Here is a 27424-nt window from a genome sequence, read left to right on the forward strand (position 1 = left end):
CTCTAGGCAGAGACTGAGATAGTTAAGAGCCTAGAATGCTAGACCTTTATTTACGGAAATTGGGCAAGTTCTAGTATTGACTGTTTTAAAGCTAAAAGTCTAAATTGGCATCTTTCTGCTTCCATTATTTGACAACCCTCTTCTGCCAAATTAGATGCATTGGTCTTGATTGTGTTATCTCCTTAACTGATGTGTTGACCGCACCATGAAGTAGAACGCGTCATGAACCAGAGACCGGGGAACAGCCGGGAGTCACCCTTGTGGTCTAGCCTATCTGAGGAGGACAGTGCCAAATAAGGGCCCTCCGCCATTACAGTTACAGTGAGGAGCTGAAGGTCCGAGATATTTGTACACTTAACCATCCAATTGACCTAATAGCAGAAATAAGCCACTTTCTACTTTGAGCCATGCTCGTAGGGGCTCTCGGGGCGTTGGGCCTCACTAAAGCGCAAGTAAGGTGTAGTTGAATATGATTGTTCGTTTCACTATAGTCAGTAAAAGCGCTAACTCGTCTTTGCTCGTACTGTCCGTGCCATCATCTCGGTATGGAGTGCAGATCTCCTATACAAGTTCATAGTCATATATAAACTGCCAAACATTGAATCTAGAAACACTTCAGAATCAATTGTCCGCCAACCCCATGTCATAAACATACCATAGCTAACAAGGTTTTCACGAAGCCTTGACATGTCCTCGACTCATCATGATGCAAACCGACTTTTCCTTCGTAGACTCTTACCGTACTTGAAGAAAAGCCAGGGAAAAGGCATCATGGCAACTGTCATGAACGCCAGCACACTCGTACCCCAATGATAGCCTAATTTGTCATACATCGGGAGCTGTATCAGAGGGAATGCAGCTGATAAATTGCGTTAAAGTTGAGAACTATAGCAAGGTAGGAACCAGAAAACACACACCTGCGATAGAGGCTCTTGCAAAACTATTCGATGCAAGCGCTGAAGCAGCATAATTGCTATACGCCTCTACCTGTGAGCATTGTGTTAATACTTTGAGGAGAGTGGTTCTGAGGGCCTTTTGGACATCTAAGGGCGTAAGTGACTGTGACATACCAGAAATGTAAATATCCCGTTGAAGACTAATATAACGCTTTCTACAAAGTCAGCAAGCCCTATCTCATCACTAAAATAAGACACAGAAAAGAAGAGCCGAACGAGCAGACACTAACCCACAACCAAATAGCGAGGAACCCATAACTGGTACTAGCCAATGGACATTTCCTTGCGTAGTCCATGCAAACCAAAAAAGACCTATGGGTATCAAGGCGCCACCGGCAATGGCGGGTGGTAATTGATATTCAGGATGACTGTGTCCGTATGCCCGCGTTCCTTTGTGCTTGTCCAGCAGCCAGAACCGAATGCGGATCCAGACCGGGTTGGTCGCTGCTGCGACAATCATGCCAGCAATAATACCGAGGAAGGTAAGGCCACTTTGCCAGAGATTCATGCCATGGTTTGTCCGAAATATCTGAGGCAGAGTTCCAAAGAAGAGATATAGAATTCCCAACAAGGTGGCCGAGTAAAGATTCAAACACAAGCACATTGGTTCGAGAAAAAATAGTTGAAACGGACGCATCAGCGTAAGTGCAACGGTTTTCCACCTCGTCTTGTTCATTTGCCCGCACGATACCCAATAGCGATCGTCACCTGTTTCGCTTCTAAGCTTTCGAGCCTTGATCCTCAAGACAATGGGATGAAATGTCTCTGGAACGAAAGCAACACCAATGAGCAATATAGTAGCCCATACAAGGATGAGGTAGTAGGTCCATCTCCAATGAAGATACGAGTTGATAAATCCACCCAGCAGAGGACCAATTGAGGGACCTATGAAGGGCGCCAATGACACTAAGACCATTGGTCTTTGCAATTGGTCCCTTGAGAAGATATCCCCAACCGTGCCACCGGCAACGGAGAGAAAGGCACTCCCGAAGAACCCGTTGAAGAAGCGAGTGATGATGAGAGTGAGCATATTTTGCGCAAGAGCTGATGGAATGGTCCAAATTACAAACATAGACCACGAGACAAGGTAGATTAACCTTCGTCCGTAATGCTCACTCAATGGGCCAGTAAGCAGGGGCCCGAAAGCTATGCCCAGCACGAACGTAGAAAGACCGAGAACAGATGATATCCTCGTTGCGGAAAAGTCGCGCTCGAGTTGGGTGTATGTAGTCGTGTAGATTGAACTGGTGCAGGTTCTTGAAGAGTAAGATTGCCTCTTTGACTTCAATGGGCTTAAGCTTTACTAACACACATATAGTTGCTGTACATACGACCATCACGATCAACCACTTGTTGAGGAGCGGCATGTTCCTTGGAGAAAAGGGATCATGGTCGCCTTCAAACTCAACCCTGAACGTCTCGTCAAATGTGTCCAAGACAGCATCTTGGTTTGCAGCCTGGGGAAGTTGGTCATGTAGTGGAATTTCGCTCCAATGATTCGGAGTCCTGCTATCTTGGAAACTCAACCCGTCAAGTTTGGACGTCATTTTGAAGCAGTGTTGTCCGTTGGAAGATAGTAGAAGGAGTACGCGGAATTCGATTCGTCGATTTCGGACGGATGAGTTTCAGCTGTAAAGGATTGACTAGTATGCACAGCTTCGACTTTGAAATAGCCAGGAACAATAAGTGATCGATAAGAAAAAGCTACAGGTTGTAAGAGAAGACAGATCCGGCCGTTTGGTTACGTTTTATGGCAAGATCACCCTGAGACCATGCGTCCTGCCAATGATTTCTGGCATGGTGGCAAGCTGGTGACCAAGAAGCCGAGGTTATTGGCATAACGCAAACATGCTCGGACCTGGCTCAGGTGCTTTCGCGTAGCAATTGACACACTCGTCAGGCCTGCCAGCCCACAGAATCATAAAACAGTATGTTGGTCAAGGCCTTGAACAGTTCCCTCGGAATTCAATGGTGCTCTCCATCTGTGCCCACTTTATGAGAACCGAGGCTCAGGGAACCACCTGAGGAGCCCATACCAAGTTCTTTTTGTAACAGCTCCACATCAAGCATGTTTTCAAGGCTGTCATACCAGGCAGAATCATACTCGGATTGGTCCATAGTTCCTAAGAAGTAGTCAGGATAAGCATGAGGCTGAAAGAATTGAGCTGTTGGAGCGCCACTTGATAAGCTGCCGAGAAGAAATTCGTCTGTTGTGTTGGAGACGTCGCGCTCTGGAATTGGTGTCCTAGGGCCAGGCTCCGTGTGAGGTTCAACGGCAAGCAAAGGCTCGCCAAGTGCAATGTTCGGCTGGGAGTGGGGCGCTGAGTTATCACCATTTTCCGGCCCATCTCCAGATGGTATGTATGGCTGCGGTTCTTGACTCGATAGAGATCCTCGGCTGAGCAATCGCCTCAGGAGATTCGAGAACGATTTTACCACCCACATGCCCACTGGCCAGATTTTGGCTAACTCGGTTAATGCCAATATGCATTGTCGTGATTTATTCTCTGCCAATTGCCGATGTATTGCGTTCTTTTGGCTGATGGCGAGAGTATGGATAGACAGGGCGCTGAATAGCGACGGCACACTAGATGATATATTTTAAGACCATTTCAAGCTGCGGGTGATCAGGTCAAGCTTACAGGTGAAGTTGCGCAAAATGCATCATCTCGGCAGCGAGAAGGTCTTCAGCGGTGCGTGTGATGGTGTCGGCCGCCTTTCGAGCCTGTAGCTGTCGTTCTTCCTCCGGGAATGTCTGACATTCCGCGGCTTTAGGTCGAAACAGGAGAATAAGAGCGTTTCTGGGCCTTTGTTAATAACACCTATGTAATTGGTGTAGAGTGGATATCTTAACTGGTAGGAAACATCTAGCATACTCGCCCAGAATGATGCGCCAGTAGGTCTGCCAGAAAACTCATTAACCAACATCTGCGGCAATTCGGAACGCCAACTCCGAAGCTTATTTAGGGATGAAGTGGCGTCGAACTTCTCCAGCGCTGGTCGATGCGGGCTAAATTCTCCAATGACAATATTGCCAACTATGCAGTGTGAATATGAGCCAAAGGTAATCCAGTGACGACTGGAACTTACGTATTACCGACAATCTCGTGATTTCGAGGAAATAGGCTACATGGTAGGGTTCTTGTAAGGGCAGTAGCTCCCCTTCATGAACAGAATCAACATGAAGATCGCTTTCGTTCAGCGGTTCGATATCACAATCCTCGTCTCGAATACGACAAGGCCGACCTAATGCTGCAGCAGAATGCCGGTCACGGACCTATCGAATTAGCTACGAGCTCCGGAGGAGGTAATGTGAGGGAACGGACTCACGTATATTGACCACCATACCCGTTTCCAGATAGACGTCAGACGTGGACTCATGCCACGTTGGGCTAAGCTGTGAACAGGTCATCTTAGTTTCCGTGATTCGTAAAGCAAGATCTATGGATGGTATCACGTACGAGCGATGCATCCCTAGAGACTGAGCCAAAGTTACGGCACATCCATGCCAATACCACGAGTCCTTTTGATCGCTAGGCCCAAGCCACCAGAAGCTGAGCAAATGCAGCGCTGCGGTAAGGTGTGTTGCATCCTTCTCATGACCGGCATCATATAAGGTCTTTGCACAAAGGTAGTGTGCCTTCCTGGCAGAAGTGCGATCATAGTGCCCAGCCAATTGGAAAAGACTTTCAGGACCACAGGTAAGGGCAGTCATGTAGATGACATGTAAGAGCAGAGGAGAGGCATGACCTTGCTTATACAGATCTATGAATGACATTCTATCAATCACGGGATATGCAGGATGGAAATTTGTGAAGAAGGACACGATTAGCTGGTCACTGACTCGCGGATCAGGCATAATCAGAGCATCTTGCAAAGAAAGAGGCCCGCCCAGATCTGGCTCTGATTGAAGACTCACTTTATCCACTAAAGGTATGGATTCTTGTTCATTAATATGAAAATTTCCAGAACCGCTCTCTTTGGCGCGGCGAACCATCTGAATAATTGACGACAGGGTCAGTGAGTTGTCTGATGGACATGACCGCTTGTCTGGCGCGTCTTGTGCAGGAACCGACTCGGTTACAGTCACAAGAGGCACCTGAGTCGCAGAGTTCTCCTCGAGGCTAGAAACATGTATTGTGGTGTCGGGCAAAGATACTGAGTCATCAGAAGGGTTCGCCACTGGACCTGAACGATTACGCATGGGCCTATGGTGTGGTTTGCTGGGTTTCTGCCGAATGTATCTATTGACAAGCCAATCAGTATACTTGCACGAGATTACCGGAGTCAATGTAACCAGATATGGAGTACAGACCTTCCCCTTCTCGATTCGATCAGTTCGCAAGTTGTATTTCGTGTACGGCAATGCATACAAGGTATTCCATCAGCAGCATCGCACTTGACCCGCCTCTGGTGGCAAGCCTTGCAGGCAATACGACTTCGGCGAATGACGGGTGTAGCATCGGTTTGCTGGCTCATGCCGGATAACATTGCGCATTCCTAACGTGGAGACCCAACACGGCGAAGTTAGTTGTAGACTAGCCGATGAAGAAGGCGAGGTTCTTGTTTTTAGCCAACATTGATGAGCTGAGTAATATGGGGTAATATGGAGGAACGTAGCCGATGTATTGCCGAGGCGAGATACCTCGGTTTCTTAGACGCAGCCGCTAACGAAAATGGGGTTGATCGGCTGGAAACTTAGTCGATACTTAGGGTCCATCGGATGCAGGTTTTCAAAGGAATAAAAGCTCATCGTTTAGTCGTCAAACCTGGCATCCCGGCCATACCACCAAGTGATTGGATTTCAAACCAAGTCATCATGGGCGCGGTCGAAGATGCTGCCTCCATAGCAACAACTGCGGCAGAGTACCAGTTATCCACAAGAGGCGCTCAAGGGCTGCTTTATCGTGACGTCTGGGGTCCACGGGAAAAGTCCATGGGAAATCCATGGTCACCTACCAATCCCGAAGGGACGTGAGTGAGATGCATTCTTGATTATCATTTTGGGTGGTTGACAAATTCAGTATTATCCTTCGCTTGGCAGAGAACAGCTTAATGCATGATGAGGTTGGAAGATTTATCAAGCAACAGGTTGTGCCTTGACGCAACTGTGAGACTGAGATCTTCATACTGATGATTATAGGTCAATGTTCTTCCAGTCAATCACTTGACTTACAGCACTGGTCCTCGAGGATCCCATCGTCTTCGTCGCGCAGCAGCCTCTTTTTGGACGGACGAATTTAACCCTCGCGAACCGATTGGGGTCGATAATATCTTCATCACTCCGGGTCTAGCTAGTGCGATTGATGCGTTGATCTGGGCAATTTGTGACGAAGGGGACGCCATCCTGATTCCACTACCACTTTACAATGGGTTCAACGTTGATGTCTTCAATCGCAGCAATGTTCGAGTTATTGGAGTATCGTATACGGGAGTCAAGGGCTACTCAACCCTTGACGATCTGTTCGACCCTGAGGTGAATAGGCGGGCAATAGAAATTGCTCTTCACAAAGCGAGACTTGATGGTAGCCGGGCTCGGGCCCTCTTGGTATCTCAGTGGGTCAACAACTACTCGGAAATATGACTTCATAAATACTGATGCAGTGACAGCCCTCACAACCCTCTAGGTAGATGCTATGTGAGCCTCCTATCCCACTCTATTTGAACCATCTTTGACAGCATCCACAGCCACCTGAGACTTTGGAAGTATTTGCCTCAATATGCGGCGAACACGGGTTGCATCTGATTTCCGATGAGATTTACGCAAAATCAGTTTTCCCCAACCCCGCCATTCCCGACGCTGTGCCCTTCGTGTCCACGTTATCGCTTGATCTTGATGGTGTCATCGACAAAACCCGACACCACGTGCTTTATGGTGCAAGTAAGGATTTCTGCGCCAATGGCTTGCGTCTAGGCTTTGTATGTACTCAGAACCAAGGAATAATGGGCGCACTCTCAAGTATCAGGTTCGTATATCCTACCTATGTCGACCTGATTAACAATTCTAATGCATCCTGAATATAGCATATTTTCATGGTCGCCACATATTATTCAAGACATGTGGGCTGCTATGCTCAAGGATCGACAATGGCTCCGAACGTTCATGGAAAGGAAACTGGGTCTCATGGTTGAGAATCATAAGATCGCAACATCCTTTTTTCGCCGTCATGGCATTCGGTTCTATGACTCGTAAGTAGCGCAAAAGCTGTCTTGAATGTGAGCTAATAGAGTGAAGAAATGCCGGACTTTTTATCTGGATAGATCTGCGTCATTTGCTTATACCTCAAAGGTCGCCACGGGAAGTTGACATGAACTCATCGAGTGTGAGTTCATCTTACATAGAAACATATAAAGAACAGGAAATCAAGATCGTGGATAAATGTCAGAAAAATGGTGTTATGGTTGCGGCAGGGCATGTGTACATGGCAGAAGAGTATGGCTGGTTTAGACTCACTTTTACCGTGGGCAAGGATGCACTAAAAGAGGGTTTAGATCGCTTATGGAGGTCATTACAGGAGGTCAAAAATCGAGAGGAGTCAATTTAAGAATCTTTGCATTTACATCTGTTTATTCCAAACAACTAACGATATACTGGTGGGTTCAAGAATTAAGACCTTCTTACTCCTTGAGGCCCCGTCTCCTGTTGTAGTTGTTGACGCAAGTCACACATGAGTGCTAATGCACAACTTCTTGGCGCGAACTTTCCGTGCACCAGCCATCTGGACAAATGTAGTCCCTAGGTGCCCTTGCCGCTTGACATCGGCGGATATCCCATTTCGCTCCAATAGAGCATCCTGCAGCGGAAGCAAAGGAGCGTTACCTCGACGTGACCCATCGTGCGAGAATCGAACGGAACTAGTAAGGTAAGGCCTACGTCCTTTTGCCTTCAAAGGTTATCGAGAATGTTGAACCAGATCGTGATGGCAGTATTGGAAACCTCTCAATGTTGAAAGAGAAGGGGCAGGCAGGCAGGCTTTAAAGGACGGAGGTAGCCACTCTGTAGTGACCAACTCCAAGTACTCTTGGTTTTAAATTTTTGTTGCAAGCTGATAACGGACACTATTCTATCTTAGTGTTTTCTATCAGATGCTGCAGCTTTTGTTCGTTCCAAAGTTCATATTGGCAAGGATTGACCTCTGGTTTGCATCTACACCATACTACAGGAGGGTTGGATCTTCAATTTGTTCAGCGAAAGAGAGAGATCACCAAGCTTGTTTGATATAACCTGCTCAATGAGACTTGTGCGAGATGGGACAGCTAGCAGTCATTCCAGAGGCTGATTGATATTGGCTCTAATGGGTGAGGAGAGACAGACGAATCGGCCACGTTTTCAACACACAGTGGGCGAGCATGCAAAGGTTATCTCAGTATACAAGAACCATAGTCTGAGAATATAAGTAAACATAAGTTCTGTATACTTTCTTGGTCTTTGAATTTGTAGCGTGATTTATTTTCGGAGTGCAAGATGCTGGGCCCTTCTGCGCCGGATGTTCGGTACATCCGGTAGGCGAGAGGCATGCCATGCAGATTCAAGCTAGTTTTTGTTGGCTCGAGCCAGTTGGGGAGAGGTTATAGCCCCCGGGCTTGACATCTTACGGCTCTCATTAGAGTCTGTCTCCAAACTTATCCCGTGTACACGGCGATGAGAAGGCCGCCATCATAAGGCGCAGTTGTAGTACGAAACCCGTTGTTCTTGTCTGACAGATAATCCACGAGGTCCGTATATCCTGCTGCGCTGGATATAATGTTATCTGCAACAATCATAGCACCCTTCTTCAGCCGAGGCTGAACGACCTGGAGGGTGGGAAGAGCCAATGCCGACCAGACTGTAAGCCAGCATGTTAGTACATCATAGGTGAAAAACGTGGGTTCGTGTAAGACCCCAACCACTTACTGTCCAAAAGAAGAAAATCAATGGGTTCAGGGAGATCAGTTTTCAATGTCTCCTTGAGATCGCCTTCACGAAGATCAATGCAACCGCTTACATCATCGCTTGAATCAGATCTTTTCCAATTTTCCTGGGCCCGGATAGCTTTCGTAGATTCATTCTCGGTTGCGATTACCTTCGCACTGACATTCTTAAGCAAGGCGTTCTGTTTTGCCGCAAGGGCAAGGTAGATGGTGCTGACACCGAATGAAGTACCCGCTTCCACAATGTTGGTAGCCCCGGAAGCTCTCAATAGAAGGTACACTATAGCGCACTTCTCAGGCTCTAGCGCAACGAATCGGTCCAGAGCAGCAGATGCTGGTTGACTGTCTGTACTAACGTAGGCGGGCTCAGCCAGCGCTTCGCTGTGCAGCTCTCGCAGGAGTTGTAGAGTTGCTGGGGCTGCAACGACGGAGGCCAAAGCCTGCTCGATCCTGTCTTGATCGGACATGGCGTGTGTGGAGATGGACTGATTATCGTACGTAATTGGAATACTTTGGATGAGGAATAAAGGAGGAGACAGGTCCACGGAGTGAGCCTTTATATGCCTGATCATATGACATGTCAGAGTCATGCTGCCCTCCGTAATAACTGGTGACTGGACGATATCCACTGAGCACGTATTCGACATCGCAAGACAAGATATGGGCCACAAGCTCGGACATTTCCCCACCCAATAAGAAGAGGGAAAATTACTCGAGTCTCCACTTACGACCATTGATAAGATCGCAATCTCCTTCCTGTTTTCAAGCTTCCCCACAGCTCACTAACGCACCATTTCCGGTAGGGTAAAGTTCAAAAATGGCACCATCGAGTTAGTAGTAGGCGGTAGGCTTAAAGACGGTGATTGGAAAAAGAAAAAGAAAAAGAAAAAAGGAAGAGAAGGGGTAAAGTGTAATATAGATTTGAATGTCTATGTTTTTCTAGTTTGCGTAACCTATGTTTTGATTTGGAACTGGAACTTGCTTTGCCGGGAGGAACAAAACTCTGCCAAGCAGCCCCAATGCTGTTGGCCTCCAGGATACTACCGTAGAAGCTGAGAAATAGCGCTAACTACTAGAGAAGCAGGTGCTAGCCGTCATCCAGCTCGATCCCTACTTGGTAGGTGGCATCATGGAGGGGAAAAGATCTGCGATCTCGCTAATATCTACATCGCGACTGTCTAAGTTCACGTCAGCGGTGGATCAGTCTCGACTGCAGCAGCGTTGCAGTTAGAAGCCGTCATTCCCAGCTTTAGTGCACATGAACGCCATGCCTTTGAGTTGGTGAAATGTGTCCGAGAGCTCTGCGTAAATGATTAGCAACCAAAAGATCCTCGGTGTCAAATTCCGGATGCTCGAAGGCTAGGCCAGGAATTAAATGAAGTTACTGTCCAAGGCAACCTTAAATATACGCGATGACAGAAATCGAATGCTTCAACAGAAGCACCGCTTACTGCTCGTGCCGATAACTTGACGAAAGCCACTTGTTGTTTGGACATTGTTGCAGCCGGCAGATGTCTCCAGGTTGTATTACATATGCGGTGACAGCTAGCCAATTTCGGGTCTAAGAACCGTAACATCTCCAGCTGAGAAACTGGCCAGCTTGGGTTTTTATCAGGCTGCCCACTTCTTTGATCGTGACTCGCCTCGCCGAAAACATAACAGGACTTTTTGATAAAGAGTTGAAGCAAGCCTATTAGTAATAAAAGTACCATGGCTCCGAGAAAGTATAGGTTTAGATATCACTCCATTAGTTGTAATACATAAGTGAGTTTCTAATATTATTTATACTACTTATATTAAATTCTTTAGTGGCACTTTTCCTCTTGCCTGTTCCTAAGCAATTTAAAATATAATAATAATCTAAGGGCCTGGTGCCTACTTGACGAATTCATCACATATTATTTTATTACTAGATGTCCTTTTTCACACACTAGCACTATTTTCCCTCTGGCGCGTCTCATAGGGGCATTTAGTAAGAAGCTCATTAGGAAAATTATTAGAACAGGTAGTAAGAAATTACTTAAAAGTAACTTATTACTTAGTTTTACTTAATAGTCTATAGTTTTAAGCTTTTATATAATTAAGCTTTTATTTTAAATATTTATTTTATTAATGAATTTTTTTCTAATAATTTTCAATATTATAACTTCTTTTAATTATATAATTAATATCTTTCTAAATTAAGACTTTTCTAAGCTAAACCATTTATAGAGTTATATAACTTATTTTAATTATATAAGACTATTAGTTTAATACAATATTATATAATTTATCTAGGCATGGTAGGTCATTCATAACTCTAAGTTTAGGCTTCTAGGCTTAAAGATAGGCTATAGGAAAAGAGTTAGCAAATAAAGAGATTTTATTATAATACTCAAGATAACATAGTGTCTTCCTCTTACTTTCCAGTTAGTTAATTATTTCTCGAACTATTAAGAATAACAGCGATTTTGAAAATAAAACCCACACAACCCTTACCCGAATTGCGGGCTCTACGTGGCTAGCATAAAATAGGGTTAGCACTTACACTATAGAACTCCACCTCGCAAACTGTTGCCTTTGAAGTTGAACATGACAGGCCTCTGGCCAATCAAGTCATGTTTTTAACGCTAAAAGACCGACTCCCTGATACGCAGATGGAACATCGTCAAACAAAGTCCACTGGACAGGCAATATCCCTCGTGGCATAGATGAGTCATTTTGTTCATTGTTGTCTTTATAAAGTGCCACCGTCTTTGGTGTCCCCATGATGCCTTGCTTCTCCTCAACATCTCAGACCATTGACTGACCGCTACATGATGGTTGACCTATTCGATTTTGACAAACAGCAAGCACGGCTGTTGCGCCGTAATCAGCCAAACGACCATATCACGCCAACACTCCCTCCTTTGGAATGCCTTCGAGCAGCCGAAACTAGCCTTCCAGATGAGGCTCTATCGGATTATTTATCTGGGTCGTCGCAAAAATCTGTCCTAGAGCATGTAACAAAGGACATAGTCCCAGCTCTGAGTGGCCAGGCTCTGTCGTCTCGTTATTATGGTTTCGTTACAGGTGGGACACTACCTATAGCCGAATGGGCAGACAATGTCGTGTCTCGCTTGGATCAGAATGTTCAGGTACACTTACCTGACCAAACAATATCCACAACAGTTGAAGATTCCGCTCTACGGATGCTGATATCTTTGTTGAGACTCGGGAATGCCGAAGACTGGACAGGAAGGACGTTTACTACTGGGGCGACCGCTAGCAACATTCTCGGCTTGGCATGCGGAAGAGAAGCAGTTCTGGCAAACAAGTTACAGGAAGCCAGTGTTGGAGATCTGGGCCTCTTGGCAGCGTGCTTCCAAGCAGGCGTCAAAGACATTCAGTTGTTGACAAGTGCTGGGCACAGTTCTCTGAGCAAAGCTGCCAGTGTGGTTGGACTGGGGCGAGCTTCCGTCAAATCACTGAGGCGTAGCAGAGATGAGCCCTGGAGACTAGACCTCGACGCCTTGGAAGAGAGCCTGCAGCAAACAGGCACCCTCAGCATCATTGTGTTGAGTGCTGGAGAAGTGAATACTGGTCGCTATAGTGTAAGTGGAATCGAGGAGATGAAGAGAGTGAGAGAGCTGGCCGACCGTTTCGGATCGTGGATTCATGTCGATGGCGGTATGTTCCCAGCCCCTTATGAATTGCAGCGGCTAACTTGTTTGTAAGCGTTTGGTATCTTCGCTCGCGCGATGGGATCTGAAAGGGAATATGATCTCATTAAAAGCAGGATTGAAGGTGTTGAACTGGCCGACAGTATCACAGTTGATGGCCACAAGATTCTGAATGTAGTAGGTTCACATGCTTGTAGTCGCATACCGTAGACGCTAATGCTTGATCAGCCATACGACTGTGGAATGTTCTTTACCAAGTCTGCTTCTACTTTACATTCGGTCTTTGTCAACCTAAACGCCGCATACCTAGCGTCTACATCTGGAGCTAAAATTCCATCACCTCTGAACATTGGCCTGGAAAATTCTCGACGATTCCGTGCCTTGCCGGTTTATGCAGTTCTTCTTAGTGAAGGGAGACCTGGATTTGCCACCCTGCTCTCCAATATGGTCCAACTCTCGCGCCGAGTCGCCCAGTTTATTCAAGAATCTGAACACTATGAGCTGCTTCCTGATGCAGATGCCTCTCTAGAAGAGATTTTCATGATTGTCTTATTCCGAGCTAAGAACAAGACAATCAATGAGACTCTTGTTGATATGATCAATAGTTCTAGACAGATTTATGTGAGCGGGACGGTTTGGAAGGGTACAAAAGCGGTGAGAATAGCAGTGTCGCATTGGAAAGTTGATGTATCCAAGGATTTTGAAGTGATTACCTCCGTTTTGAACGGAGTGATCAATTAGGATATCATAAGTGAGAACGTATCATTTTTCACCTTGCACTGCCAAAAATGACTGCTGTTCGAGTATAGGTAGCGGCATTCAATGTTGGAATTTAGCCTGAAAATTCAACACAGTTTTGGACGTTGATATCACACAGCTTTCAATATGGACCTATGGTGTTATACTGCATTACCTGGCAAGTCGCCTGTGCCAGTCTCCAGACCAGGAACCACGGAATAAAACGTAGCTAGTCTCACTTGACTCGCTGGTAAGCTCTGAGGCTATTGACGTCAACGACTATGTTGATGTCTAATCCAAAAGCAACTTCAAGTCCCGAGAGTCGGAGTATAGTCCCAATTAAGAACATTTCGATCATCATGAAAGCTGGTAGTGTCATCAGCATACGGACATGCGGTTGATTGAAAGTTAATCCTGATCGATTGACCGGCGGCTCTCCATTTTTTTCATATCTGCCAGGTATACCTTTAGATCAGGGCAGACGGTAAAGTATCCATGATTGGGAATGGAGAGCCTGTTTGAAGACTCTTCCCGTCGAGTAGAGCGGAACAAAAGTAAATCAAGAACTCGAGGGCTGATTATAGGTACTACCAAGCCCTCACCTTTGCTGTGCGTCACGCTGTAGTGACGAAATGATTGTTGTCCCGCTGACTTACGCCACTCAGCTCATTGAAAACAGATTGCTGTTATACTAGAGGCACGAAGCCCCTCTTCATTTCAAAGTTCTCTATTACAGTGATGCCTATTTGATGCAGGTTCCGATCGCTGCCGTTTTTCATTCGGATCTAGAAATAGAGCTTACCTGGGTATTCCAATTATATCCTATTCGATTTTGAGGCAAAACTCAACTACAATAGAGATTGTCAATACCCCTCAGCTTTGCAACAACGCCTCTTTTAAAAACTTTAGTAGACACCTTAAGTCTTCTTTAGAGCATCTTTGCCAACAGTAAAAGTGTATCAAAACCACCCTATAGTTCTCCGCCGTACATACATGGCCTGATGCAATCATGAGACCGTACTTTAAGGGGTATCTGCAATTCTAGTCTCTCTTTCTTTAAACACCTTTGCATTGGTAATAGATCAGCCAGCTCTTCATTGTTGTAGGACATCATCTGGCTCTGCGGTGCTCTTCTTCTTTTACATAAGAGAAAAATAAACTCATTCGCGCTTTCTTCATGTTACGATTAGTTCTTTTATGTCCTTGGGTATTCTAGGTTAATTTAACACAAACGAGTTGATTAATTGCTTCAAGTTAACAATAGGCCCAGGTTCAAACCCCTTTTATTTTAAATCAGAGTTATCTAGTAGGCATAAAAAGCAACACTCTCGTTCTCTGACTCAAGGATCTTGCGGTTGAGTCTCTTCAACCAGAACCTCATAGCCCAGGCACACATGATGCTCGTGGCAGCAAAGGCCACCATGGTGGAGAATCCCATAAGATAATCGGGACCATCTGATGAGGGCCAAAGGTAAGCGCAGTAGATGTAAGCCAAGTTGGCTGTAACATTGACCAGAGCATACGCAACCGACTTTTTCTCAGGAGTTTGAGAGAGGGTATTGCTTACCCAGCCCAGAATAACCGATCCAACCGAGTAAGCGCCAGTAGCATAAAGGAAAGTTGCTGTATATCGCACTGCTACGTTAACAGTTGCACATGACATGACAAAGCCGATGACAGCCAGAGACAGGCCTGCTGTGATATGCCAGGTCCGCTCATTGAAGTGACCAGACGACCATGCGAATGGGATACCAAGAATGCCAGAAACAAAGTATGGAGGTGCGGTGAGAAGCAAGGCTGTAGTAGACTTGAATCCCATGGCACGGACAATGGTCGGGAAGAAGTTGTTAAAAGAGCATGCACTGGGATGCAGTTAGCATGACCAGCCAGCAAAGGTGACATCTCGAAGCAACATACCTGATATGGAGGTTCTGCATAAGGCAGAAAAGCCAGGTTCGAGGATCCTTGCAAGCTTGCTTGAGACCTTCCCAAGTTGTACCTCGAACCTGCTGGCCGACAGTATCTCGACTAATTCGCTTGATGCAAAGTTCGCGCTCTTCAGGTGTGAGCCATCGAGTCTCGGAAGGGTCATCGGGGAGTAGAAAGAAGCCAAATACCGCGACAAGAGCTGTTACTGAGCCTTCAATGATGAAGAGCCTGGAGGTTTAAGCGTTAGCAATTAAACCTTGTGACTTATTGGAAGTTGTTTACGTACCACTGCCAACCAGCAATTCCTTTGACTTGGTCGAGTGTAGAGAACGTAGCTGCCGCAATAAGCCCTGAACAGCCGGTGCTTACGACTTGGCCAGTGTAGAGCAGCGAAATGCGTGTAGCGAGTTCTTTTCGAGTGTAGTAGATCGATAGCAGATAGAGGGCGCCTGGATAAAATGGCTGTGATAATGTATTAGCAGTGGTAGGCGCAAGTGGAAGCTGGCAAGTACTTACAGCCTCTACAAAACCCAAGAAGAAACGACAAGCAATCAGGCCAGAGTAATTCTTGACAGTTGCGGTACAAGCTGACACGGCGGCCCAGGCAATCATGCAGCAGGATAGATAGATGGACGGTCTGGTTCGTGTCATGAACATGTTTGAGGGAACTATGAAGTGCCAGAGTTAGCCCCAAGAGTCATGATGATGTGATCGCAGAGCATACTTTGCATCAAGAGATAACCAACGAATAGGATCGAGATTGCGGTGTTGTACTGGACACCTTTGAGTTTCAGGTCTTTTTCGAGGCTATTCAGGCGTGCTTGGGGCAGGGCGTTTCGATCGAGGTAGTTGAGGAAGTACATGGCCCAGAGAATAGGCTTACTCATTAGCAATTCTGCGTGAAGATAACGGTAATCATTGGATCCAAGTCTCACCATGATCATCCTGTCCAGCTTCCGGACCAAGGCAATCTCAGCAGGATCAGTCTTGGTTGCAGCACCCGAGTAGTCTCCGCGATGATTATCAACTCCGTTCTGCTCGATGACTTTCTCATCGTGAACAGCGTCGAAGCCTGCGTCAGGTTTCACGTCCTTTGGAGGGGTGGACATTTGGGGCTCTGAAAGGACAGCTATGGCTGCGTTACAAAGTGTGCAGAAGAACTGGCAAAGAACTGTCAAAGAGATATCTATTGTAGGTAGATCAAGATGGAAAAAAAACAGGAACTTAGATTGTTAAGTCTGGAGAGCAAGGGAATGGATCACAAACCGAGAGCCATCTCCACGCTCTTATAAATCTCTGGAGCCAGTTTCTGGCCCAAGCCTTCAAGCTCAACATTCCCGCTGTATACCCCATGGAGAAGGATTAGTCGCGGGGTGAATGCGGAGCAGCACAAAGGTAAACCGTTGGACAATTGATCTATGCTGATCATAGGGTAAGCCTTAAGCCGCTATCCCGCTATTCCGTTATCCCGCCCACGCGAGTCATGCTTATCCCGCATTAAGCGAGCCCAACGCCGTATCCCGTTCTCCACTATTATTGAAAAGCGGGGCAACAGTATCGGGATAGAGATAGTGATTGGTATATTCCAGCGGGCCATCGGCCTTCGGTACAGGTCTTGCTGTGGACCTGTCATGATGAGTGAGTGCATACATAAACCTCGACGTCCTTGGTCATGAGACCCCAGAAGGATTCATGCTTCTTGCTTTCTAGCCTCACTTCAAAGCTTTTAGCACCTCAAATACACAACAATGGCTGCTGCTACCGTTCATGATACTTCTCTGTTCAGAGACACTTTCGGAACAGAAGAAATTCGAGAGTGCTTCTCTGAACGATCATATGTCTCGAAATTGATCGAGGCAGAATGTGCCTTGGCTCAAGCAGAGGAAGACCAAGGTGTGATTCCTTCGGGAACCGCCAAAGTCATCCGTGAGCATTCTGATGTATCGAAAATCGATTGGCCTTTGCTTGCAAAGAGGGCAGAGGTTGTCGGTTACCCCATCCTTGGTCTTGTCGAACAAATGGCTTCTTGGGTACCTCATCAGCAATGTAAGTACACAACCACTCGTCTGAATTAAGGAGTGCGGCAGCTAACAAGAGAAGCCGGATACATTCATTGGGGCGCTACAACACAAGATATCATGGACTTGGCTTCGCAACTACAGATCAAGGACGGCATCGCAATCGTGGAGCGCCACCTCGGTGAAACAATAAACACCCTCGAGTCAATGTCTTCCAAGTACCGCGACACGCCAATGGCAGGCCGAACACATCTACAACACGCCCTACCCATCACTTTTGGCTACAAATGTGGTGTTTGGCTTTCTGGGCTTCGACGTCACGCTGAACGCCTGCAACAAATCAAGGAACGGTGTCTTCTGGTGCAATTCGGCGGCGCTGCTGGTACTTTGGCTTCGCTAGGTAGCTCAGATGACGGTATTCGAGTACGAAAGAGGCTAGCTGCCATCTTGGGTCTCAAAGACCCCGTTATCACCTGGCACGTCGCTCGAGATACCATTGCTGAGGTCGTGAACTTTTTGGCTTTGATTGGAGGTTCATTGGGAAAGATTGCGCTTGATCTGATGATCATGTCATCCAACGAGCTTAACGAGGTAAGTGAATATCGTCGTCTACTTATGTAAACGTGAACTGACATTGAATGATTCCCAGGTTGCTGAGCCTTTTGTACCTCATCGAGGAGCATCGTCAACGATGCCTCAGAAACGAAACCCTATTTCGAGCGAGATCATCCTAGCACAATCTAAGATCCTTCGTGCACAGGCAGGGCTGGTGTTAGATGGTATGGTATCAGACTTTGAGCGTGCCTCGGGACCTTGGCACCTAGAGTGGGCTGCACTTCCGGTCGCGTTCATCTCGGTGGTTGGCTCACTTTATCAAGCCAACTTTGCACTATCAGGCCTACAGGTCAATTCAGGCGCAATGAAAACCAACCTGGAATCGACACGAGGGCTCATAGTTGCTGAGGCTGTTATGATGAAGTTGGCTGAGTTCATAGGACGACAGGAGGCTCATGAAGTAGTCTACGGTGCGTGCGTGTCTGCAATCGAGGGAAATTTATCCTTGATAGAATCATTACAAAAGATTGAGCAAGTCACAAAGCATTTAACTACAGAGCAGCTGACCTCATTGGTCGATCCAACACAATACCTCGGTTGCTGTCAATTAATGGTTGACGAAGTCTTGAGATTAAGGACCTCAAAGCTTTGAGATGGAAAGCAGTATTAGATAGGGTTACAAATATTTAGTGTTAAAGTATATATATAGAGTCGTATGCGAGATCCCTCGTAAGTGGCCTATCTCGCTGCTGCACCCAAGTCATAAACGTCAGTGCTCATAACTTCAGTTATGCGTGGTGGTGTCGGAAGTTGCCTTCTCAAGCTGTTCATTGGCCCAGCACAATGGAACTCACCGAGAACCCACCGAGAACCCACCGATATCGAAGTCTGGCCGGAGCTGAGCCAATCCGAATGTACCTACGGCGGTGCGGATCCTTACCCTATATTTTCTTCCCTCTATCGGTACTTCCCTTCAGGCAGACTGGAGGACGAAGTTAAAAGAGACTAGGTAATTTATTATACTTTGAGCTGCGGTTCTACTCTGCACAGTATTTATAGGGCCAAGACCCCCAGCATAAATTGCATCAAGTGTTCCAAGGCTCTCATCTGGCATATTAGAGCAAATCCTGACCATTGTCGATGACACTATTGGCTATCGCGCCACCATACGAAGGAAGAGGCTCTTCTGAGATTAGTAAACATGCCGTACGTACTAAAACATAATAGTAAGGCCATTAATATTGACGACATCTAGCCGGCGGCCTATTCTAACTTGCTATGATCATGATAAAGAACTCTTTGACATGGGGAAAGCGATTGAGCATCTGAGGGCGAAACACGTTAGCTTCATTAGGCGCCCCGGGCGCCTGGGAGAGATGGATATGCATGAACATTACTGGTATTGCTTTGATTGCGGCTCTAGCGTAAAAGGCCACCGCAGCTTTAATTCCGACAAATCAATGTGGAGTCACTTGAAGAATAGGCATGGCGCTATAGTGGATTATGATCCTGGCTTGTCGTGGTCTTGAGTCATGTATAAATAAATTGCAAGACGTCTTGTTTTCATTATGGGGTTAGAGATGAGCTTCTCGGCAGATTCGGAATTGAGACTGGTAAATGTTTATAGGTGGAGTGTGCCCTTGGGACTGAATTTGCTAGTATGTGAAATAGTAATGTCAATTTTAATGCAATACTCAACATAATAGAAGATAATCGGAGTATCGAACTTAAGTATAATTAAGCAGCAGCATCAATCCATCGCGCAAAGCTATCCGAAGACGGCCCAACATGTACCAGCTCTTTCAACCTCCTCTTGTTAATCTTGTAACCAACGTAAGGATACTTCTCTACGAAAAATGCCCCACCTGAGAGCCTCTTGAACTTGCCCAGCTTTGTCTCAACATATCCCTCCAGCTCTCTAGCCAGTTTGTCCAAAGCAGAAGACCTTTCCTCGGCATTTAAATCGTGGCTTGGTGTCGCATCGGGCTGAAGGACAACAAATGCTGTAGGATGTTCCTGCTGAGTCTCTTGGTCACGGATACCCACCACTACGGCTGTTGCTACGGCGGGGTGATCAAAGAGAACAGCTTCAAACTCGGCTGCCGAAGCATGAGTACCGTAGCCGTCGCCTACACGGAGTAGCTCTTTCAACCGGTCAACGATGAAGACATTGGAGTTCCCATCGACGTATCCGACGTCACCAGAATGGAACCAACCATCAGCGTCAAAGTCCTTATTAGCCTCCTCATTGTCCTTGTAGCCAGCAAAGCGAGCGAGAGTATTCCTCACAAGAATTTCTCCTTGCTCGTTGTGACCAAGGTCCTTGCCAGTCTCAATATCGAGGACCCTGGCTTCGAAACCGTGGACGAGAGTGCCACTTGATCCTGGCACAGATGAAGCCTCGTCGACTTGGAGGGCGATGAGGAGAGTCTCTGTAGTACCCCATTCAAGAGTCAGACGAACACCATTGAACTTGTCTTGAACTGCATCCCGGATCTTGGTATGGACAGGAGCTCCAGCAGATAGAAGCCATTTGATGCTCTTGTAAGTGACCCCGACCTTCTCCGACTTTGCGATCTGGGCTGCGAGCGGTGGGGTGACAAACAGAAAGGTGATGGCATATTTGTCGATGAGATGAAAGGTAGATTGGTCAAAAGGCTGAGTGAGAATAATGACAGGAATACCAAGAAGGATGTTCAGACCGAGGTTCAGCTTTGCATTGATTCCATAAGCGAAAGGCAGAGAGGACAGCCAGACATCCTTCTCGGGATCTGTGTCGGAAGGTACGGTCAGGCGGGTTGTGAGGAGATTGGCTGCCCAGTGAGCATGAGTTGTGAGGAACGACTTGACGTTGCCTGATGAACCACTTGTACGGTAAATGAAGGCGTAGTGCTTTTCAGTTTCCGCGTGGGTGGAGAGTCTGAATCCATTGAAGAGCTCCGTTTCTTCGGCAAGCAGAGCTTCGATGTTGCTGATTCCATCAGAAGAGCTGTCCAAGCTGATCAGAGGAATCCCATTAAACGCTTCAGCTGCCGGCTTTGTGATGGATGCCAGCGTTGAGTCAGTTATGATCAACTTGGCGTCAGCTTGTTCGAGTCTGGGAATAATTGCCAGAGCATCAAGTCCTTGCTGAACAGGAATTGGAGAGATTGTAGCTCCAGCTGCTAGTGCTGCAAAGAAAGCAATAGGATAATTTATCTATTAGATGTCAGTTAAATCAGCTGTGTAGACAGGAAGGCAAAGATGGCCCACAGAGTTGTTGGCTAAAAATGCAATGACATTATTAGGCTTGATGCCGTATTTTTTGACAAGAACGCTAGCCAGTCGCAAGCTCTTGTTCTCGAGCTCTTCCAAAGTTAAAGTCTCTCCGGTATTGTGGACCCGGTATAAGACTTTGTCTTTGGAATACTTCTCTCGAGCAGTGTTGAAGATGAAGTTGAACACGTCCGTGGAGGGCGGGTCAACCTTGGGAAACTTTGACTCAAAGACCATCTTGGGGATAATGGAGATTGTGACTTGAATTAAAAATGTGAAGAAAGTCTGATTGATCTCAAATCAAGGCATTAAATATTGAATTGCTTTGGTCTTCCACACGAGCCTTGGTCTCTGGCTTGTGAGGCATGTACCCCATCCATTTCGACAATCTCGTCTTCCTGGCAGAAAAGCACATCAACAGAATTACATGCCGACAACTTGCTTACTGTGTTTCAACATGCAACTGAAATTGACGCAATTGCGATGCCAACTTCCTATTCTCGTATATTTCCAGCGCGCTCCGAGCCCTGTAAGAGCTAATGCATATCACTCACCATCTCGAAACGGCTCGTGAAGATCAACTAGCCTTTCCCCAGGTTAGCGTAAACCATGACGTGGCGGTTCTAGCATCACATAGGCAGCTCGCGTTCCCAAATTCCGCGTCTACGCGACATAAGGGTCCTTGATGACGCGACCAGTCAGCGCAGTTTTAGTCGGACTTGCATGGATATACGGGTTATATGCATAAACTTTGCCAAGGGTTCATAGCTACTTCGCCGTGACAATTGCAGTGTACTCCCTGGTGCCGAACTGGTTCAGGGTATGCTGACAGGGTATCAGCTCCGATGCGGCCCGGATCGTCTCTACCACCTAAAAGCAGACATGGCTTGTGAATGACGGATGCCTACACGACTTTCCAATTGAATCGGCAGACACTTGCATGAGGCTCTTGTAGTAGGTGATTGAGTATGTGTTTAAGAAATTGTTCTAGTCTTAATCCATAAATCGGTCATAGGTCCAAATTTGAGAATTTGAGCAAGGCTTAACAGATACAGCAGTGTCTAAACTAAAACGACCAAGCTCTCACACAATTCTACTACAACGACTTCGTTTTTGTCAAACAATCTACTGAAAATGGCGTCCAAAGAAACTGCCAGTCTCCCAGTCATTGACTTTGCCAAGATTATTGGTCCCTCGATCTCCAGGTCGCCAGGAGTCCTGGAAGACAGCATTAAAGAGAAGCAAAAACTCTTCGACGCCTTTGTCAATGTTGGATTTGTGTACCTGTCAAACCACTCTATCCCTGATTTTGCTCGAGAAAATCTCTTCTCTCATGCAAAGAAGTTCTTCGCTCTACCCGTATCAGAAAAGGCAAAGGTCGAGACGGGGGAGTCCAAGGGCTTCCATGGATGGTTTTCTCCCGCTCGAACTTCAGGAGATTCTCGTCATTCTGATCTCAAAGAGGCTTTTGATGTTGGGAAGGAGAACGACCCAACGAGGCCAAACCAGTGGCCTGAGAACTGGCCAGAGTTCCGGGACGACATGAACTTCTTCTTTGAAAAGTGTCATGAGGTCCACCTTGTTCTTCTTCGTGTTCTAGCAGAGCAAGTCGGTGTCGACGGGAGCTTCTTTGAGCCTCATGTTGACGAAAAGGACCACTTTTTCCGTGTCATCTACTACCCTGAGACAACTCGAGCTGCGTTCAAAGAAAGGACCAGGGCCTCGGCACACACAGACTATGGTACCCTTACCCTGCTCTTCAACGATGAGAGTGGGGGTCTGCAGGTGCGCCGAGCCGACGGGAAGTACATCGATGCTCCACCGATTCCCGGATGCGCCATTATCAACGGTAAGCTACCGAACCCTGGAGAGATTCCTCTATGCAAGATGAAAATGACTAACCAAGAACAGTTGGAGATCTGCTGTCCCGCTGGTTCAACGACATCCTCATCTCTACCGAGCATCGCGTTGTGGAGCCGGTTCCCAAGGCTGATGCCGACGGCAACATTCCTGACATCATCCCGGCGCGCTACTCCATCGCCTGGTTTGGCCATCCTAACCGAGAGGCCTTAGTTGAACCCATCAAGGCTTGTTGCACGGCCGCGAATCCGCAGAAGTATGGCGCAGTCTACGCAGGAAAGCACGTTGTGGAGAGATTGGCGTATCTGCATAAAAACGGCCAAAACACCACGACCTGGACTGATGATATGCAACGCGAGACGTCTGAGGCTGTAGCTAATGCTCCTTTGCTTCAAGCAGGTAGTGCATAATGTTTAAGCGACGTTTTTAAATAGTCTCTTTATTTAATTATTTCAATATCATCTGTGAAAGTCATGACATGAAACCAATTAACGTTAATATAACCTCATAGTATTATTCACATTCTATGAGCAGCTCGTGATATGGATACTTAGTTCACTACTCTTGGTAAAACCCAGCAAGCAAATTTTTAGTTTGAAATGGAAGGCAGTTCCTGTAACGCAAACCTCGCCCGACCAGCTCACTATGCCGCCTGCATACAATCCCTCTCACGTCTGAAGAAAGCGTTGGCCAGGATTGTGACTCGACGTGCATATGCAGCCGTATTTCTGGGGCCAAGTGCCATGGTCAATTATGTCCGAGCAACACCTCCCCGACGATTCGGTCTGCCACATCGATGCAATTCCAACTCCGACTCGCAGAAACTCTCCTTCAGGCCTTGCATTAGCGGATCGGGGCCTCTAGCATAGTCTGTTTGCCACGATAGCATCCTACAGGAAGCCCCCACGTCTTGCAAGGCACGTTTTGGTCAGCAGCGGAATGTAACTGGCACGAACTGGGAACACAACAACTCATGGCAAAATCACGCAAAATCGTGACATTGTAGGCCTACGATTGAGGCTCGTTTCTGCTCGCTGCTATTGACCGAAACCCAAACCGAGTGTATGCCAGGAAGATCTCTGGTTGATTACATTTAGAAAGAGACTCCTTTATTTATTTCTTATGCGTAATTATTGAGGTCAGCGATATCTTCAGAAATCACTTGTCTCTTCGACCTTGTGCCGATATATCTTTCACTCAGAGACTCATACAATCTTCAAGTAATCCATCGATAAACAACCGTCGCACAATTGGACAAGTGGCAACCACTACGGGACATGTTACATACACCCGCGATGCATGTTGAGATACCGGTAAAATCTTTACCCAGGAACCAACTCCTACCCGTTGCCGCTGCTAAGATACCTTGATTAGACATACAACCTCCGGCTTTCTGCCGGTTACCGGAACCGAAAGTCCGCAGCTTCAGCGTTAGTCAAGGAAATCACGACGAATGGCAATGGGGCCATCCATTGGACGCCAGACTCATGGCGGTCAAAGTACGCTGCTCAGGCCGTAGAGTACAGTGATACCAATGCCCTGGAGGATGTATGTGCATCACTCAAGCAACTGCCACCTCTTGTTAGTCGCTTGGAGATAGAGCAGGCTCGTGTGCGCTTCTACCATGTTGCTCTGGGTCGTGGCTTCATCATCCAAGGAGGGGACTGTGCAGAGAGCTTCCACGATATACAGCATGATATCATCCATCGCAAGGTTGACCTGCTCCATCAGCAAAGCCAGATACTCGAAGATGCGATAGGAAAGCCTGTCATACCACTCGGACGTATTGCAGGACAATACGCCAAGCCAAGGTCAAACCCCCTCGAGGTGCTCCCAAATGGCGACAAGGTGCACGCATTCCGAGGCCACATAATCAACTCTGAGGGACTCGAGGATAGAAATCCAGACCCAAAGCGGCTCATGTTGGGTTACTTCTATGCCGCTGCGACGCAAAACAGCATCCGTCATGTCACTGGGTTGGCGAATTCAGTACCTGAGAAGGCATTCAACAAGTGTCATCTTTACACGTCGCACGAGGCACTTCACCTCCCCTATGAATCTGCTCTTACACATGAGTCTTATAACCTGTCAGCAACATCAATCTGGCTGGGTGAGCGAACTCGTCAACTTGATGGCGCCCACGTTGAGTACGCTCGTGGACTGCGAAACCCTATCGGCGTCAAGATCGGTCCAACAGCCACAGCAGCAGACGTGATTACCCTCCTTGACACTCTGGCTCCCGATACTGCACAGTATGGCAAGGTCACCATCATCACTCGCATGGGACATGGTAGGGTCGGACAGGTACTTCCCGCCATCATCAGAGCAGTGCAGCTCAGTGGCCATCTACCGATTTGGATGTGTGACCCGTGCCATGGTAACACATTCACTACGCCCGATGGAATCAAGACTAGAAGGGTTGAAGACCTGTTGGCTGAGCTTGAGGAGACATATGCTGCTCATCGGAGTCTTGGGAGTCATTTGGGGGGTATCCATCTGGAGCAAACGGGAGACGATGTCACAGAATGCTTAGGTGGTCCATCCTGCGAGAACGAGGGAGATTTGAAGGCTTGCTACGAGTCGTTATGTGACCCTAGGTTGTCGGGTGAGCAGGCGTTGGATCTGGTGCAACGCTTCGCTGAGTTTGTGAAGAACTTTGGTTGAACATTTAGCAACATCCACTCTTATACTTACCTAGCGGCGGTCGCAAATTAAACCTATTTCTCTAAGCCAGTAGCAACTTTCATATGTGCCATTACTTGCGTAACAGTTAGATGTTATAAATATCAAGGTTAGAGTTATCACACAGAGCAGAGCTCTTAACAACATTGAGACCGCGACGTGCTACGAATATTGAGTCTTTGTATATCGCATTCTGGCCATTAACAACTCTGACTCTGTTCAAGATGATATAGGGACAAAACGTCTGTACATGGGTCAATATGAGACATCAAGTTCAAATTTGTGTCACTGTTATGAACATCTCGGCAAGGTGGATCTAATTGAATGATAGAATAAAGATTCATAGATCTATACGGATCTAGCTTTCTTCTCTCATTAAGCCAAGGGCTTTCGTCCATACACATAATTGAGCTTAGGTTGATAGCCGTACGTCTTAATCTCGACCTCTAAAGCATCGAGGAACTCATGGAACTCCTTCGAATTCGCTGCAACCCCAGGAATGCCACCTTCTGTAAAGCCATAATGTTAGCATCTGGCGTTTTTGAAAACGACACGTTCGACTCACCAGGTATCTTCTCATCCAAGGTCCTGAAGCACTCGACCCAGAGCTCAGCCGACACATTCCTCTGGTCCTTGGATCTTGCGAGGGCGCCATAGCCATGATTAAACTGGACCTTGCGAACATCCTCCAAGCCAGCGTCTCGAAGGAGCCCTTCGAGCTTGTAAGCAATATGGATGTCCATACCGAAGCTGGCGGTAGACCACTCCTGTAGAGCGGCTTGTTTCCTCAGTTGAGGCCTGGTCTTCTCGTCTGCCAAATTATCGGGATCAATCCATTCAGCCTCGACGAACTGTATATAGCCGCCAGGCTTTAGAGACGCAACAAGGTTCGAGATGACACGAGGCCACTCGGCAGACTGGATACCCCAGATAAGCAGCCTCTGGTTGATCACGTCGAATTTGGAGGACCAGTCCCACGAATGTGGAAAGGGAGTTCTGACATCATGGCTCCGAAGCTCTACCTTGTGAATCGCACTCTCATCTGGTGCTGGGAAGAGATCAGATCCAATGTCGACTCCATAGAGCTCCAGATGGTGTGATGGGAGTTGGCGAGGCAGATCGCGTAGCCAGAAGCCTACGAATGTCAATACTAGGGATAGGCTAAGAGCAACAGACACTTACCATCAGCAGCACCCGAGTCCAGTACACGCAAGGACTTCTTCTCGTGTATGGATGGCACTACGAGCAATTGACCTCCCGTGGTAGTATTCATGAAGAGGTGTTGGCGGTGGAGCCTCTCAATCTCTTGGGCATGATGAGGTAGCATGTAGCTTCCTTCTGTGCCTGAGAACGGTGCCAGTGGCGTCGAAGCTGTCACAGCACCAGCCACGGCACTAACAGTTGCAGTAGACATTTCGCCAATTGGGGTTATTTGGTATCAAGGTACAAAGTTAAGAGGGACTAGTTAGTCTAACTAGCAGTTGGAAATATTTGCTATTTCTGTGGTATTGATCTCTTTACCTGTATTTAATGAGATTAACATAGAAGTACTGCATCTGTCTACGAATTCGAAATGATTGTGGTGAAATATCGCAATCGGGACTAAGTATCACCCTGATTAAGCTGTCGGCTATATCTGGTAATATTCACAAGCACATAATCTCTATCCAATTAAGAAGCAGATACACCTTCGTAATCCCCCACATGAATGCTCCTGCAGTTATCCTGCATGAGATTTAATAAATCTACCAGAATTGATTTACTTGCTTTTCTAAATCGGGGCAGCCCCACTATGCCATCCAACTCCGATACTCTCGGAGTTGAGCAACCTCAAACTGCCATAAATCTCCGAAGCTAAGCACGTAATTGCGTGCCAAGT

The 27424-nt window shown here is 46.9% G+C and overlaps 11 protein-coding genes across 11 annotated transcripts; 5 read left to right on the forward strand and 6 right to left on the reverse strand.

Annotated features, from left to right (window-relative positions):
• Nucleotides 1–659: 659 nt before the first annotated feature.
• Nucleotides 660–2735, reverse strand: FOBCDRAFT_254776 (major facilitator superfamily domain-containing protein). The gene is made up of 5 exons (XM_059611147.1): nt 2265–2735; nt 1187–2212; nt 1071–1107; nt 918–987; nt 660–859 (listed from the first exon to the last, which is right to left on the reverse strand). The coding sequence occupies exons 1-5, from the start codon at nt 2501–2503 to the stop codon at nt 702–704; spliced, it is 1530 nt and encodes a 509-aa protein (XP_059468244.1). The 5' UTR covers nt 2504–2735; the 3' UTR covers nt 660–701.
• On the reverse strand, nt 2717–5435 carry FOBCDRAFT_254777 (uncharacterized protein; the record flags this gene model as incomplete). The annotated part of the gene is made up of 7 exons (XM_059611148.1): nt 2717–3543; nt 3599–3757; nt 3811–3994; nt 4047–4233; nt 4287–4353; nt 4466–5200; nt 5272–5435. The coding sequence occupies 7 exons, from the start codon at nt 5433–5435 to the stop codon at nt 2922–2924; spliced, it is 2118 nt and encodes a 705-aa protein (XP_059466463.1). The 3' UTR covers nt 2717–2921.
• Nucleotides 5436–5775: 340 nt separating this feature from the next.
• On the forward strand, nt 5776–7501 carry FOBCDRAFT_193894 (pyridoxal phosphate-dependent transferase; the record flags this gene model as incomplete). Its single annotated transcript, XM_031194171.2, has 7 exons — nt 5776–5930; nt 5981–6047; nt 6100–6512; nt 6567–6594; nt 6645–6922; nt 6981–7145; nt 7192–7501. The coding sequence occupies 7 exons, from the start codon at nt 5776–5778 to the stop codon at nt 7499–7501; spliced, it is 1416 nt and encodes a 471-aa protein (XP_031030792.2).
• Nucleotides 7502–8579: 1078 nt separating this feature from the next.
• FOBCDRAFT_287409 (S-adenosyl-L-methionine-dependent methyltransferase) lies at nt 8580–9372 on the reverse strand (the record flags this gene model as incomplete). Its single annotated transcript, XM_031194172.3, has 2 exons — nt 8851–9372; nt 8580–8782 (listed from the first exon to the last, which is right to left on the reverse strand). The coding sequence occupies exons 1-2, from the start codon at nt 9332–9334 to the stop codon at nt 8580–8582; spliced, it is 687 nt and encodes a 228-aa protein (XP_031030793.2). The 5' UTR covers nt 9335–9372.
• A 2293-nt stretch (nt 9373–11665) lies between these two features.
• FOBCDRAFT_246277 (pyridoxal phosphate-dependent transferase) lies at nt 11666–13249 on the forward strand (the record flags this gene model as incomplete). Its single annotated transcript, XM_031194173.2, has 3 exons — nt 11666–12515; nt 12564–12685; nt 12737–13249. 3 exons carry the CDS (start codon nt 11666–11668, stop codon nt 13247–13249), a joined length of 1485 nt encoding a protein of 494 aa, XP_031030794.2.
• A 1300-nt stretch (nt 13250–14549) lies between these two features.
• FOBCDRAFT_266229 (major facilitator superfamily domain-containing protein) lies at nt 14550–16284 on the reverse strand (the record flags this gene model as incomplete). Its single annotated transcript, XM_054707934.1, has 5 exons — nt 14550–15108; nt 15164–15403; nt 15462–15637; nt 15692–15843; nt 15900–16284. 5 exons carry the CDS (start codon nt 16282–16284, stop codon nt 14550–14552), a joined length of 1512 nt encoding a protein of 503 aa, XP_054563909.1.
• Nucleotides 16285–16800: 516 nt separating this feature from the next.
• FOBCDRAFT_172388 (L-Aspartase-like protein) lies at nt 16801–18487 on the forward strand. Its single transcript, XM_054707935.2, has 3 exons — nt 16801–17221; nt 17276–17784; nt 17843–18487. The coding sequence occupies exons 1-3, from the start codon at nt 16924–16926 to the stop codon at nt 18398–18400; spliced, it is 1365 nt and encodes a 454-aa protein (XP_054563910.2). The 5' UTR covers nt 16801–16923; the 3' UTR covers nt 18401–18487.
• Nucleotides 18488–19485: 998 nt separating this feature from the next.
• On the reverse strand, nt 19486–21240 carry FOBCDRAFT_246280 (uncharacterized protein; the record flags this gene model as incomplete). The annotated part of the gene is made up of 2 exons (XM_031194176.2): nt 19486–20946; nt 21001–21240. 2 exons carry the CDS (start codon nt 21238–21240, stop codon nt 19486–19488), a joined length of 1701 nt encoding a protein of 566 aa, XP_031030797.2.
• Nucleotides 21241–22137: 897 nt separating this feature from the next.
• On the forward strand, nt 22138–23273 carry FOBCDRAFT_150082 (uncharacterized protein; the record flags this gene model as incomplete). Its single annotated transcript, XM_031194177.2, has 2 exons — nt 22138–22852; nt 22915–23273. 2 exons carry the CDS (start codon nt 22138–22140, stop codon nt 23271–23273), a joined length of 1074 nt encoding a protein of 357 aa, XP_031030798.1.
• An 885-nt stretch (nt 23274–24158) lies between these two features.
• On the forward strand, nt 24159–25527 carry FOBCDRAFT_149957 (uncharacterized protein; the record flags this gene model as incomplete). Its single annotated transcript, XM_031194178.2, has 2 exons — nt 24159–24176; nt 24238–25527. 2 exons carry the CDS (start codon nt 24159–24161, stop codon nt 25525–25527), a joined length of 1308 nt encoding a protein of 435 aa, XP_031030799.2.
• A 393-nt stretch (nt 25528–25920) lies between these two features.
• On the reverse strand, nt 25921–26959 carry FOBCDRAFT_246286 (S-adenosyl-L-methionine-dependent methyltransferase; the record flags this gene model as incomplete). Its single annotated transcript, XM_031194179.2, has 3 exons — nt 25921–26054; nt 26111–26680; nt 26728–26959. The coding sequence occupies 3 exons, from the start codon at nt 26957–26959 to the stop codon at nt 25921–25923; spliced, it is 936 nt and encodes a 311-aa protein (XP_031030800.2).
• Nucleotides 26960–27424: the final 465 nt, after the last annotated feature.

The sequence above is a fragment of the Fusarium oxysporum genome, chromosome XII (assembly GCF_013085055.1).
Source record: "Fusarium oxysporum Fo47 chromosome XII, complete sequence".
Lineage (NCBI taxonomy): Eukaryota > Fungi > Ascomycota > Sordariomycetes > Hypocreales > Nectriaceae > Fusarium > Fusarium oxysporum.